At 41.8% G+C, this 14,976-nt stretch overlaps 1 protein-coding gene across 1 annotated transcript in view; it reads right to left on the bottom strand.

Annotated features, from left to right (window-relative positions):
* Nucleotides 1–7,416, bottom strand: part of PIWIL1 (piwi like RNA-mediated gene silencing 1) — a 29,262-nt gene extending 21,846 nt beyond the window's left edge. Inside the window, exons 1-3 of the mRNA XM_065904270.1 lie at nt 7,339–7,416; nt 6,879–6,990; nt 264–389 (exon numbers count right to left, since the gene is read on the bottom strand). Of these exons, the coding sequence (XP_065760342.1) occupies nt 264–389; nt 6,879–6,990; nt 7,339–7,416 (316 nt within the window). The remainder of the gene's footprint in view (nt 1–263; nt 390–6,878; nt 6,991–7,338) is intronic.
* Between the last annotated feature and the right edge of the window lie 7,560 nt (nt 7,417–14,976).

Here is a 14,976-nt window from a genome sequence, read left to right as displayed (position 1 = left end):
AGCAAAAAGCTTTAAAAGAGAAAAGTGATCTATGTGATAGGTATCAAAACATTGCAGTGCAGCTGGAAACATCTACGACCTATTTCAAAGCCAAAAAGGAGAGGAAAATGGAAAAAGTACCCATGCAAAGCCTTTGAACAAACATGCTCTTTCAGCAGAGCAATTCATCATACAAATAAATACTTAAGTGAAAGTGCTTCAATTTACTGTCCTGTGTACTTGAAAAGTAATCTCATAAAACTTATTCTTAATGATTAACCTACCTGTTTTTGATTCTTTCACATGATCTAGGTTCTGTCTTGTATTCACACCAAGATCATGAAAGTCTCTACGACGACCTCCTCTCTCTGCTAATGATAACTCCTGGAATCCAGCAGATATCTGAAGTTCTTAAAAAAAAAAAAAAAAGAATAACAAAGAAAAAAATACATCTAAGTAATAGGCAACATGACAAATGCAATTCCCAAAGTACACTAAGGCATGAAACCCAAAGGCCCCTGTGGTGCTAAAGATAGTGTGTAACAATCCTGTCAGGATGTTTTAGGCATCTGCCAACCAAAGAATAACTTCTCAGCTAGAACCTCTTCCATGAAGCCATTCTTGTCACCACCCAAGGCAAACTCAGCTCCCTCACAGGACATATATACCTTTACAAGATCAAGATGACTGGACTGATCCAAGAACTTAGGAAAATACATCTGCTGATTGGGTAATTATTTTTCTGTCTGTAGGTGTAATACCACCTAAGGGCCTTAGTATCAGTATATTTCACAACTTTTATGATGTAATTATAGCTGTAAGAATTGGCAGTTTATAAAATTTAAATGTGCTACCTGAATTAGAAAATGTTGAAGTTTAAAATGCGATTTCCTCACCAGTTCCCTTAAAAGCCAGCAGAGTGGATGGGATGAGCCTGTGCATAGCCTGTGGCCATGATACACATCTACTGGGGTAGGTTAACCATCAGGACATGGTTACTTGCAAAAACTGTGCTTAAAATATCCAAATTATTAAGTCTTTTAATTTATATAAAATATATAATGAAGTACACCTCATATAACTAGTATGATGTGGACCAAAGAACGAATACAAGCTATATAGACAAGTGTTAAATTCTAGCTTTCAGTTAACATGCATGTTACCTTGTGTAGCAGAGACTACTGACTACACAATAAACAATATTTCATTCTTATTTTAAAAGTTTATTTAGAAAGTAACACACCTAATAGGGGATTCCCAGGTGGCACAGTGGTAAAGAATCTGCCTGCCAATGCAGGAGGCAAGGGTTTGATCCCTAAGTTGCAAAGATTCCCTGAAGTAGGAAATGGCAACCTCTCCAGTACTCTTGCCTGGGAAATTCTGTGGACAGAGGAGCCTGGTGGGCTACAGTACATGTGGTCACAAAGAGTCGGACACAACTGAGTGACTGAGTGCACACACATACCTAATAGACTAAAATTTCTACCTTCCTGGCATGTAAGGATGGCCTAAGAGACTTTTGCAGAAATTATTGGATGAAACTTCTGGTAAAGCACCTTAAGGGTATTAATAGTTGGCTTTTATATTCTCCACGCCCCTAGCTGCCAGTCTTGCCTGAAATCTGGATGTGATGGCAAGAGGGAGCCCAAGCAGACATTCTGAGCAAAACATAAGTCTTAGTGACAGAAGTCATGGACTTGGGAGAACAAAAAGATGAGAGAGACCAGTTCTCTTCTAATCACAAAAGCTACAATTAGCTTAGAATTGCCAGCTTCTCAAAGAGAAGTAATGTAGCTTACACAAAATATATCGGCTCCTGATATATCTTGTAAACAAGTTATTTTAATATGAGCTTCAATTTCTACACCTGAAAAACTGATTATAACAAATTTTTACTGGAATGTGGTAAGTTTTAAGTAAGAACTTCATTTATAAAGCACTTTAAAAGTACTGCTAAATATGCTGGCTCTTGTGCCTCAAGATTTTCAGGGGCTCTACTTTTAAGCCTTTTTTACCCTAGTTTTTTTTAACTGGGATTTAGTTGCTTTACAATGCTGAGCTAGTTTCTGCCGTAGAGAAAAGTGAATCGGCTCTGTGTACACACACATCCCCTCCTTGTCCCCACGGAGCACGGAGTTCCCAGGGCTCTAGGGCAGGTTCTCACTTCTCATTATCTACTCTGTACACAGTAGGACATACATGCCAACCTCAATCTCACAGCTTATCCCACCCCCTCTACCCCCCTTAGTGTCTGTCTGTGTCTCTACATTTAAAAATTTTTCAGTATCTGGCGGTTTCCCTGGTGGTTCAGTGGTAAAGAATCCACCTGCCAATGCAGGAGGCGCATCAGCAAGACCCCCTGGAGGAGGAAATGGCAACCCACTCCAGTGTCCTTGCCTGGGAAATCACACGGAGAGAGGAAGCTGGCAGGCTACACTTCCTGGGGTTGCAGAAGTCAGACATGACTCAGCCACGGAATAAACCCCTGGGGAACTTTTTATACCAAAGACTTTCTGCTTAAGGCGTCCACACTAACAAAGATCAGGTATACTGAATCGAATCTGATAGCAACAACTGGTCGTAAATGCTTAATTTGAATTCTTCTCTGAAAAAATTGAGTTTCTCTTGAAAAAATGTTAGTTATGGAAATGAAAACCTAACTGCAAGTTTCTGAAAATAAGCAATAATGAAGTCTGCTCCCCTCTCCACATTTAGTACTGCTACTATTAATACTTTAGTCCAACTTGGATTAACTGTCAATCTAAAAGATGTTTTAAAAGGGATACAACTGGAGAAAGAAGAATGGAACTGGAGGAATCAACCTGCCTGACTTCAGACCACACTACAAAGTTGCAGCCACCAAGACAGTGTGGTACTGGCACAAAGACAGAAATGCAGATCAGTGGAGCAAAACAAAGCCCAGAGGTGAATCCACACACCTATGGACGCCTTCTCTTTGACAAAGGAGGCAAAAATATACAATGGAAAAAAGACTATCTCTTTAACAACTGGTGCTGGGAAAACTGGTCAATCACCTGTAAAAGAATGAAACTGGAACACTTTCTAACACCATAGGCAAAAATAAACTCAAAATGGATTAAAGATCTAAATGTAAGACCAGAAACTATAAAACTAGAGGAAAACAGAGGCAGAACACTCTCTGACATAAACCATAGCAGGATCCTCTATGACTCACCTCCCAGAGTAATGGAAATAAAAGCAAAAATAAACAAGTGGGAACTAAGTAAATTAAAAGCTTTTTCACAATGAAGGAAACTATAAGCAAGGTGAAAAGGCAGCCTTCAGAATGGAAGAAAATAACAGGAAACGAAACAGCTGACAAAGAATCTCCAAAATATACAAGCAGTTTATGCGGCAAAATACCAGAAAAATGACACAATCATAAAATGGGCCAAAGAACCAAACAGACATTTCTCCAAACAAGACAAATGGCTAACAAACACATGAAAAGATGCTCAATATCACTCATTATCAGAGAAATGCAAATCGAAACCACAATGAGGTACCATCTCACGCTAGTCAAGAATGGCTGCTATCAAAAAGTCTACAAACAATAAATGCTGGAGAGGGTGGAGAAAAGGGAACCCTCTTACACTGTTGGTGGGAATGCAAACTAGCACAGCCACTATGGAGAACACTGTGGAGATTCCTTAAAAAACTGGAAAAAGAGCTGCCATACAACCCAGCAATCCCACTGCTGGGCATACACACCAAGGAAACCAGATCTGAAAGAGACACGTGTACTTCAGTGTTCACTGCAGCACTGTTTACAGTAACTAGGACATGGAAGCAACCTAGATGTCCATCAGCAGATGAATGGATAAGAAAGTTGTGGTACATATACATAATGGAATATTACTCAACTATAAAAAAGAATATATCTGAGTTAAGTTCTAATGAGGTGGATGAAACTGGAGCCTATTACACAGTGAAGTAAGTCAGAAAGAAAAACACCAATACAGTATATTAACACATATATATGGAATTTAGAAAGATGGTAACAACAACCCTATATGCAAGACAGCAAAAGAGACAGATGTAAAGAACAGACTTTTGGACTCTGTGGGAGAAGGTGAGGGTAGGATGATTTGAGAAAATAGTATTGAAACATGTATATTACCATATATGAAACAGATGACCAGTCCAAGTTCGATGCATGCAAAGTTGGCATGCATCAGGGCACTCAAAGTTGGTGCACCATGACAACCCAGAGGGATGGATGTGAAGGAGGTGGGAAGGGGTTTTGGACAGGGGGACACATGCACACCCATGGCTGATTCATGTCAGTGTATGGTAAAAACCACCACAATATTGTAATTAGCCTCTAATTACATAAATATTTTTAAAAAGGGATACAACTGGAAACTTTGCTTCCCTTCCATGCAGCTGCCAGAATGATTTATTAAAAACCCAAATTAGGACATGCTATTGGTCTATTTAAGAGGCCTCCCATGTCACCATATCCCACTTTACAGAGTGAAAACTCAAGGTCTTAATGTCTCATTAGTGATAAATCTGTTAAGACTGTCATTTTAATTTCTAAAACACAGTGGATACTTGAATGCTTACTGTGAGAAGCATTTTTCAGATGTAATACTTACAAGAGCAGGGAAAGATGGTAAAACAGGGCTTTGCATTACCCTGAGTATCACTGAATCCTCACAATGGCCCTTATCTTTAAAAGTATATACCTTTATATAGGTAGGGAACTGAGTTTCATGGAATTCATGAGTCATTGTTAAAAAAAATATATTAGTGAAGATCAATACAGAGAATGTTTAGGGAAAATATAATAAAAGCAAGTGACCTGGAGGTTTTTTATGGAGTCACTGGTTTCAGCACTTGATTCCCACCCTGAATTTATTCTTGTCATTTTTGGCCTCTGAAGATTTTCCAACTATCTTGCCAGATCAGACAATTTTAAAAGGTATTTTTAAAATATAGCACATTAAAGGTATTTAGTTGGAGGATATATATCCTGCTATAATGTTGGATACAGAATTCTTACTCGGCTTATATATTTGAAACTCATGCAACCTTATGTTTCTATTATCAGAAACATTTATAATGTGATATATTTATTCTAATAGAACAGATTGTATCTCTGTTCACTTTTTGGATTAAATGGGTAATTTTTTTAAAAGATTGAGACATTCAGGGAAAGTGATTCGATCAGTTCAGTTCAGTCGCTCAGTTGTGTCTGACTCTTTGCGACCCCCTGAACCGCAGCAAGCCAGTCCTCCCTGTCCACCACCAACTCCCGGAGTCCACCCAAACCCATGTCTATTGAGTCGGAGATTAATTCCCATGAATGAACTGTAATCAAGGACCTTAAAAATTAAAACATCATGTAGCCCACTGAGGTTTCCCCAATGGCTCAGTGATAAAAGAATCTGCCTGGAATGCAGGAAATGCAGGAAAAGCGGGTTCAATCCCTGGAACAGCAACCCACTCCAGTATTCTTGCCTGAAAAATCCTGTCGACAGAAGAGCCTGCGGGCTTTAGTTCATGGAGTCAGAAAGAGTCAGACACGACTTAGCAACTGACCACATATTTACTAAAAATACAAAGCTGTTTTACAACTTGTTTTCATTTTTCATTTCAGTCAAGTTTTTACATTCTTGAAAATGGCTAAATGGTACTCCATTGTTATTAAAGTACAGCAAGTTTTACCCTTACCGAATAGGTTTTTCCAGTCTTGGGGTCTTGTATGTACTTAACAGTCTTACAGAATCATGTATTTATTCAGTGTGTGGATAAATTACCATGAACATAACTGCTACTAAAAGTGTAACGCTGCTACACATTACAAACGCCATCCAAAAGTGAGTACAATCTTACATGGAACACAGTTCCTGTTTTAAAATTGCCAAAACTGGCAAAAAATAAAATGGAGGATAACTTGATTAAAAAATGCTCCAGTTTAATTTAAACTTAATGGTAAGGCTTAGTATTTTCACTGCCCTTTGCACTTTTCAATGATTTGCCCTTTCCTTTGTCCACTTTCCCATCACAGATTCCTAACACTGCTCTGTGTATCAGAAAGATGAGCTGTTCTCTAATTTCAGTAAGTTTCCAAGTTGTCTCTTGACACTGACAGTATCTGTCATAGTTCAATTCGTACTTCAAGTTCATCTTAGATTTATTCATGTTTTCTAAATTTCATGGATTTCATCTGTGATGACTAAATATTTGGTCATATTGTGGTGCAAGGCATAAAGCAAGGAACCAGCTTTGTTCTCAAGTTTTCCATGTGCATCAGCACTTTTATTGCCCATTTCTCGTGCCAATTCCAGGGTTTTAAAAGCCATTGTTACTACATTAACTCTCTACGTATATATATATGAGTCTGTTTTTTTTTCCAATTCTAAAACCAAACTTAGTAACTGTATTAGAATCTTATACCAAGCATCAAAAAATTAGTTTCTGCAACAATGCAGGGAAAAAGCACAATTCTGGAATCAGAACAGGTGTTCTGACTCTACTGGCTGTCACAACTTTGACCTCAGTTTCTCCATTTGAGAAACAAGATGAATACCACACATGTGAAAATATATTTTATAAGTCAAAGTTACAAACACTAAAGTTGGTACAGCTTTGATAAAACCACTAAAGAAGCCAAGAGAATGTTCTAAATTTATTAATGCATAATAAGCGCATTTATAATCAGTTTAGAATTTAGCTGCTTTGTGAAAGCTCGTGTGGGGCTCTAGTGTTTGCTCTTTTTGTTTCCAAGAAAAGAAATCCTGAAGCACTGCAATCAGTGGCAGGCTGCACAGCCTGAGGGAGAGGCTGGGACTCCTTTTCCTTTAAACAGTTTTGGTAACTGCTCCACACCTACTGCTAAGCGCACAAGAAGCCCTTCCCTCTCCCTTCACCTTGAGACTTCGCTGTTGCTCCTACTGTTCCTCTCAGTCGTCCACGGCCAACTAATTCCCCCTCTGCAGGCGGCTGCTGAGGTCGAGGCTGCATGTAACCAGGCTGCTGACTCTGCAGTTATATGCAAATAAAGCATTCTTTTTGTGTCAAGAGGTCAAAGACATCAGAGGAAATAACTAGTCAAACAAATCTAAGGCATTCAACCAAACTGATCTAAATTAGTAATCAAATATCTTATTCTTATGAAGAAATTTCTTCAAGAAGGGTTACCAAGTGAAGTTGAGAACCAGCTTCCAATACCCTAGAACACGACATAGAACAGGATTTTCCTTGTTCAGTTCCTACCTCCTTCATAGGACACAGTTTTTAAATTTAATTTGACAGCCTAAGCTGATGAAGGCTTAGCCAGTTTGTTTCTCAAGGACTCTCCCTGCAGTGAGACAAGAGTGCCACACTCACCGCAGAGGCGCCCACATGCTGCACCATCTCCTGACCACGAGCCCTTCCTCTTGCTCTCGCTCTGGCTCGCCCAGTCATTTTCCTTTTTCTTAAGAGGAAATAATCATGAAGACAATACTCAATGTCTGCAATTATATTTGAGTGTTTCTACAATGCTATCTTTAAACGGATTTGGTTAAGATTCTAAAATAAGCTCCTGGGTAATCACATAGTTTCCCATCCTCTTAAGGCAATATCCCCACCTTCAGCAAACTTAAGGGCTCCGTGCTAGGCGGCAGCACTGAAGTAGACTTATTTTCATGGAGTATGTCATCTTTCAACTGAATTAATTATAAAAAGACTTAAGATATTGGTGAATAGTTCTTTCACATCTAGATATGTAACCTATGAAACAGGGCTCTTATGGTAAACTTTATGCCAGGCCCTTTAAATAATTCTTATACATACACTAGTGTTATCTTCCTGGATCATCCCACAGTTGCATGCAACTTAATCAAAACCACATCATTTATGTCCCATAATTTCATTCTTGAGGAGTGGCATCCACTCTGTCTCTAAGGAAACAGTCATTCATCTCCAAACTACTCCTTTACTGCTCCTACCACACGTGATCAACAATTCCCCACATTTTTTTCAACGGCACCCTGTAAATGAGTACCTAATGTAACCCAGGATCTGTCAGGCATCAAATATATTATCAAGTATAAAAGGTTCTCCACCCAGTCACTCCCAACTATAGGGTAGAAAGCAGTATCCTCAGGTTATTATCAGAGCCAGACTGGCTCTTCTTCACATAAGTGACCTTGAGCAAATCACATAACCTGTGATTCACGTCTTTATTTGTAAAATAGTCAATAACAACCTACACCACACAGATCAACTGAGAACAACTCAATGCGAACACACACAGAGCACAAAGTGCCTGGCATACCATGAGCATTCAACACATGTGAGCCCTTGTGGAATCGGCAGAAAAAATCATAGCTACAAATATTTAAGTTTAACGAGGAAGAAAGAAGAATGTTCTTACAAAGAGGAAAGCAGGAACTAATTTACATACTGAAGAGGTCTGTCAGTGACAAAGCTAACATTTAAAGTGAGATGCAGGAGGACTAGGAATTGGAAGGTTAGGTGGGAGCACTCTTCAGACAAGAGTGAACAGCTCGTGACTACGTGTTGAGAGCTTGGCTCATCTGCAGGACTAAAAGACACCCATTGTGACTGAAGGGTAATGAGCTTGGATTTGACATCCAATTCAGAGAGACTAGGTTCTAAAGAGGGGCAGATTATTTACAATTAAATCATTCTGCTTTAACTCAGGATAAACCTTTTCTGAGTTTTCTCAGCTTCTAAACATTTTTGTTCCATAGCAATCTTCCTAGAAAGACAAATTTAATGACACTACACTTTTAAAGACCTCTTTATCATACACTAAAGGACTAAAAATACATTAGCTCACATACCTGCAAAAACTTTACTGATCTAATCAGCAATTTCCAAAGCAGGTTACACAATATAATCTGCTGAGAAACCAGCATATTAGAACTAATTTTTAATGCCATTATAAAGTATTCTGAATTTACTATATGTATATTATAACAATTGCTATACATACATAACTTGGGCCTCCCCAGGTGGCTCAGTGGTGAAGAATTCGTCTGCCAATGCAGGAGCCCCAGGAAACGTGGGTTTGATCCCTGAGTCAGGAAAATCCCTTGGAGGAGGAAATGGCAACCTACTTCAGTATTCTAGCCGGGATAATTCCTAGGGCAGAAGAACCTGGTGGGCTACAGTCCATGGGGTCTCAGAGTCTGACATGATTGAGCAGCGGAGCATGTATGCATACATACATAACTCATGCACAGAACACACAGGCGTATATGCCCAAGTCTCTTACTGATGGTCAACTCAGTCAAATCTGGAGATCTCTGCTCTAGACTCCAGCAAACACTACTTCCCTCCACGCACCAGCTATGATAAATTCCTTGATGCACTCTGTCCCAGAGCACACACATCCTTAGCTAAAGCACCTTACTCTCCTCTCTGAAATGGAAGAATTCAGCTTATCCTTTAAGGATCAGCCCAAAGGCCATCTCGTCCATCTTCCGGTACCAAGCTGTTTGCATGTGTATTACAGCAACTACCACATCTCATGGGTAAGCAGTTCCTCCTCCCTCTTTCACACACATTTCAAGAGCTCCTCTAGACAAGGCTGCTAATCAGTCTAGTCCTTCGTACCTAAGCCCAAAGCTTGGCAACCTAGCAGTGTCTGTGTGCATATGTTGTAAAAACCTAGTAATAAGCTGAACTGCCACCCCAATAAGGAATTTTTTTAAAAATTACTGCAGTAGTTCTCAGAGCATGCTCCTGGACTGGCAATACCTAGCACCCGACTGAAATGCAAATTGGGATGGGGGTCCCACTCCCAGCCCGAAGAGAGAAGCCCTGTTCACGAGGGTGCAGGTGGTTCCGATGATCACTGAGCCTGAGGGCCCTGGAGTGCGCTACCCACAGCGTCAAAGCCAGACCCCGCGGGTTGACCCCATACCCGGGTGCACTGCTACGAGCTGGACTCAGCCGTGTACTCCCCACTTCAACATCCCCCAGGCTGGACCACAAGCCACTCCCATCCATCACCTGGAGGGGAGAAACCCAGCTGGTGCTCAAAGGCACCACACCAGCTACAAAGGACATCCAGGTCAAGTGGACATCCACCCCAGGGGCAAAGACACTAGTGTCCACCCCAAACATGCAGCGGACCCTCCCGCGCCCCAAGGCTGCCCGCCGCGGTCCCCAGTCCTTCTCCCGATCCCGCTCGCTTCCCCGCCCCCACCCATGCCCACTGACTACAGAGCGATACGCAGTACAGGCTAAACGACCGCGGTGGAGGACGCCCCCGCCGCAGGGCCGCAGCCTCACCAGGCCCGCAGGCCAGAGCCCGAGGGTAACAACCGTGCCGGCGCTGGTCCACAGCTACGCACTCACAGCCTCCCCAAGTTAGCGGACGCCGTGACCACACTAACAGTTACGCGGCGCAGCCAACGGATTTCTCACACCAGATTCCTCCGCGCCGGGACTTGGGACTTTGAGCAACGATGCCGGCCCAAATGGATTCTTGTGCCTCTCGACCCCGCAGAGCCGCTGGGTTCGCTCTTACCTGGCTGTCCACTCTGGGCGATTGAAGGGCCTGGAGGGCCAGTGGAAATAGAAGGGTCCTCTTTTTTCAGGGCGGATGGACACTGACTTCAAGGAGTAAACTGCTCTGCACGTGGCACCGAGCTAACGGCATGGCGGGCAGTGGCCCGTGCTAGGTGCTGATTGGCTGCTGGGGAATGGCAGTTTTGGCCGGGTGCAGAGGGAGGCTGGGCCAGACAAGCCCCGCCCAGACCCCGCCCATGCCTCTTCAGACCCCGCCCATACCTTGCCTGAGTTGTACCTGGAACACCTGTAATGAGCAGTTGACAAAGATTGCAGTCGTCCTGATTTGTTCCTGCTCGTGGAGCCAGGCTGTGCACTCAACACTGCCATTGAGAAACTGAAATTGTGACCAGGTGTGTTTTGAGCTCCCTGCTGTTAAAAAAAAAGAAATTTACTCTTGGGCTGGTCTCTTAAAATAAGTTATTTCATTTATCAAATAAACAAATGAAATTTGAATTTTGCCTTCAAAGAGATAAAACTGCATTCTCAAGCTGGAACGCCAGGTGGCTGGCTGTGTACCTACACATATAACTTTCCAGATAAACAGATTAGGTGCTGAGTGCATGCGTGTTCCCATGGAGGAGAGTGGTTCTCAAATTTATCCTGCATCAGGGTCACCTGGAGGGCTGGTTAAACCACAGATCGCACTGCTCCCCCCACTAGAGCTTCCGGATCTGTAGGTTCATAGGTGGGACCCACTAATTTACATGTCTGACAAATTGCAGAACATGTTCATATAACTGGTCCAGTGTCTGCATTGATAGCAGAGGCAGTGAGCTCCATGACCTCAATAGAAGTTCATTTCCTCACTGGACAAAACCAAAACAGTTAAAACTGAATATTGTAAAATAGAACAGAATTATTTGTCAGGCTAGAAAGTGGGACGGATGGTGACCATGTGATTAGTTAAGTCCAGTAACAATTCAGTAACTTCCTTATAGTGGGGTATAGGTGGACTCGTGAGAGTCCTTTGGACAGCAAGGAGATCAAACCAGTCCATCTTTAAGGAAATCAACCCTGAATATTCAGTGGAAGGACTGATGCTGAAGTTCCAATACTTTGGTCACCTGATTCGAAGACCTGACTCATTGGAAAAGACCCTTGAAAGATTGAGGGCAGGAGGAGAAGGATGCAACAGAGGATTAGATGGTTGGATGGCATCACTGACTCAATGGACACGAGTTTGAGCAAACTCTGGGAGATAGTGAAGGACAGGGAAGCCTGGCATGCTGCAGTCCAAGGGGTCGCAAAGAGGTGGACATGACTTAACGACTGAACAACAACAAAGGGGAGTGCTTCTAGGGGCTGACTTTAATGGGACGTTTGTACAACAAACATTTTCCTATTCCTTTTTAAGAGTGTATACTTCGGTCAGAGTCAGGGTGGGGGTTGGAGAGAGCTGCAGTCTCCCCAGGCCACCTCCCCAAGTCCACAGCCCCACAGCTTCATCTGTGAGCTAAAAGGAACAGGCTTTCAGTGTTTCTCATGGTAGCTTAATTGTAGAAATTCAGTGGGGGGGCGGTGGTGGTGGTGCTTCTGAAAACACACATTCCCAGGTAATCTTGATTCTGTAGAATCAAGAACCCAGAAATCTTGCTTCCTGGGCTGGAAGCAAGGGATTTTCTCTCAACAAGTGACACCAGGTGATTCTTATGCTCAGAGAAGTTTGAAAAATTTGAAACAATATCTGTGATCTTGACATCTCCCACAGTTAGCGAATTCATGAGAAAGCCACTTGAAGGGAGAAGTAGTTTGGGGGGGGGGTAAGCCTTTAAAGGTCTCACTTTTATTTTTTTATGGCTCAATTTGGAATACATTATGAACTTGAACTTTCCTAGGAAAGACTTAAAATGTTAGTAGAAAGCTGTTCTGTGAAGTTTTGCCAGCAGATGGAGCAATAGAACAAGAAATCTGTCTTTAGAGCATCAACTCAAGGTCGGGTAAAAAAATATCACAAACTAACATTAGAGGGTATAAGTCTCTATATGCCTGGTATGCCTTGGAACTTCTTTTTTTTTTTTTAACAGCTTTTAAACTATTCTTATTTGTTTATATTTATTTGGCTGCACTGGGTCATAGGTGCTGCACACGGGATCTTTGTGGTGGTGCAGGGACTCCCTGGTTGTGTAGCATGGATTCAAGAGGGTACCCACTTCAGTAGTTGCAGCCTGTGGGCTTAGCTGCTCCAAGGCATGTGGAATCTTAGTTCCCTGAACAGGGATTGAACTCACGTTCCCTGCATTGGAAGGTGGGTTTTTTTTAACCACTGCGCCACCAGGGAAGTCCCTCCTTGGAACTTCTGAAGATACAGAGCTTGCCTGAAATATCACCGAGAGTCTTGGCATGTGCAGTGTAATTAGTTTCTATAAAAGTTGTGATACAGTGGAATGGGGCAAAGCCCGTCTTTCTTCTGATGTCTCAAACATCACATCTCACAAATCTTACCTAAAATTTGGAAAGAAAGGCTACTAAGAGAGAGAGGTCGGGGAAACATTGTTTTAAGTTCCTGTATTGACCACAGGATCAGGGCCCCACTGGCATCAGTTTTGGGGAGCAGTGATATATGCGCCTGACTCTGGAAACTGGAAACCAAGTGCATGTACATTCTCCTTCCAGGAACTGGGTCAAGGGGGTGCAAACCAACACTGAAAGTGAAGAGAGTGGGGAAAGTGATCTGAGTGTTGGAGGGAGGGTGGTTTGGGATATGCCTCAGGGAAATTATGCTGTTAAAGCCTTGAAAGGAGTTTGCAGGGAACCATAGGCAAAACATGGACAGGGTCTGGGCAGGGAATTGCAGTTGGTCCAGCAGGAGTGATGGGACACGTAGAGGAGTGACAGGTGATAACACTGAAGGGACAGACCAGGCTCTAGATGTTGAGTGACAATAAAAACCGAACATCCTCACTGCTCAATGCACCCTGCTAGCTGCTACGAATACAGTATACTCTGTCCTCTTATTGCTGATGCTAAGCCCAGGCCAGCTAGACTGCAGAAGTGGGCTGATCATCAAATAGGAAGAGACGCCGATGCTTTGGCAAACAGGAGCATTAACACCATACCTGAAAAGGTCAGTGACTTCTGGGTCCAAGGCTGTCCTTACCAAGCAGATAGAGGTCCCAGATTCACTGTGGTTGCTTGTTTTGTTTCACTGAAAGGAAATATGCATAACATAAAGTTAAGTATTTCACAGCAAAGAATTGAGTGGCATTTTGTACATTCACAATGCTGGGAAACTGCTACCTCTAACTAGTTCTGGAACATTTTCATCACCCCAAAATTAACTTCTGTTCCTATTAAGCAATTACTCCCCATTCTTCCCCTCAACCTTCCCACCCCCTGACCGGCACAAATCTATTTTCTGTCTCAATGGATTTATCTAGTTCATTCATTCCATGTAAATGGAATCATACGTGGTCTTTTGTGTCTGGCTTCTTTCACTCAGCGTCATGTTTTCAAGGTTCATCCATGTTGTAGCACGTGTCAGAGCTTACTTCCTTTTAATGGTTGAATAGTATTCTATGGTACAGACAGACCACCTTTTTTTTTTTTTTAATCCGTTCATCCACCAAAGGATGGGTCTAATGTTTTTACAGAGAAACAGGAACCTTTGTGGATTTCTGTGCAGTCCATGGCCATTGAGTTCATGACAGTTGCTCTGAAGAGCTTTCTAGTGGAAGGAAACACAATGAAGAAAAAAAAAAATCTCAAGTTAGTTTAGGTACAAAACTAACCTAAAACTAGTTTAGATAACATGGTCTTAGTAGGTGGTGGTAGGAGCTGAATGGCTGGAAAGGAAATCATCAAGATTTCATTGCCCAGTCATTGCCCAATCATCGAGTGTTTGGAATCCCTTGTGGAGGAGTTTTGATCATACTGTGTAACCCATCAGCTTCTGAAAATTTTAAAGCTGAAAACCAAATAATCAGAGCAAATTTTGACCTAGTTCCTTTCATTCCAAGGTTACAAAACCTCTTTAAAATCTTTTTTAAATCCAGGTTTTGTAGGTAAAGCGATGGATGAAGCCTTTGAAAAAGAAAAAAAATGCAGAGTAAGTTACCATGTATTCCTTAACTGTAATTTCCTAAATCAGTTATCACATGCTTCATATTTACCTTGGCTTTCTATTTCTGTTTTACTACAGAGCTAAGTTTCTCCTCATCTTCTTAAATACCTGATCTAACCAGAGGTACAGAATAGAAAGGTGGATGTGTGTCCCAAGATACACACAGACACACACAGACACACACACACACACACACACACACACACACACACTGAATACCTGGGAATGTTTATTGAAAGGGAAGAGCAATGGGTGAGGATCGAGTTTATCTAAGCACAACTTTGAAAAATTATTTATTTATTTATCCATGTTGGGTCTTAGTTGCAACATGCATGCTCTTTTTTTAAAAATTAATTTATTTATTTTAATTGGAGGCT

Source organism: Muntiacus reevesi, chromosome 13 (assembly GCF_963930625.1).
Source record: "Muntiacus reevesi chromosome 13, mMunRee1.1, whole genome shotgun sequence".
In the NCBI taxonomy this organism is placed as follows: domain Eukaryota; kingdom Metazoa; phylum Chordata; class Mammalia; order Artiodactyla; family Cervidae; genus Muntiacus; species Muntiacus reevesi.
Note: the sequence above shows the minus strand (reverse complement) of the source record. Positions and strands in the feature narration are given on the sequence as shown.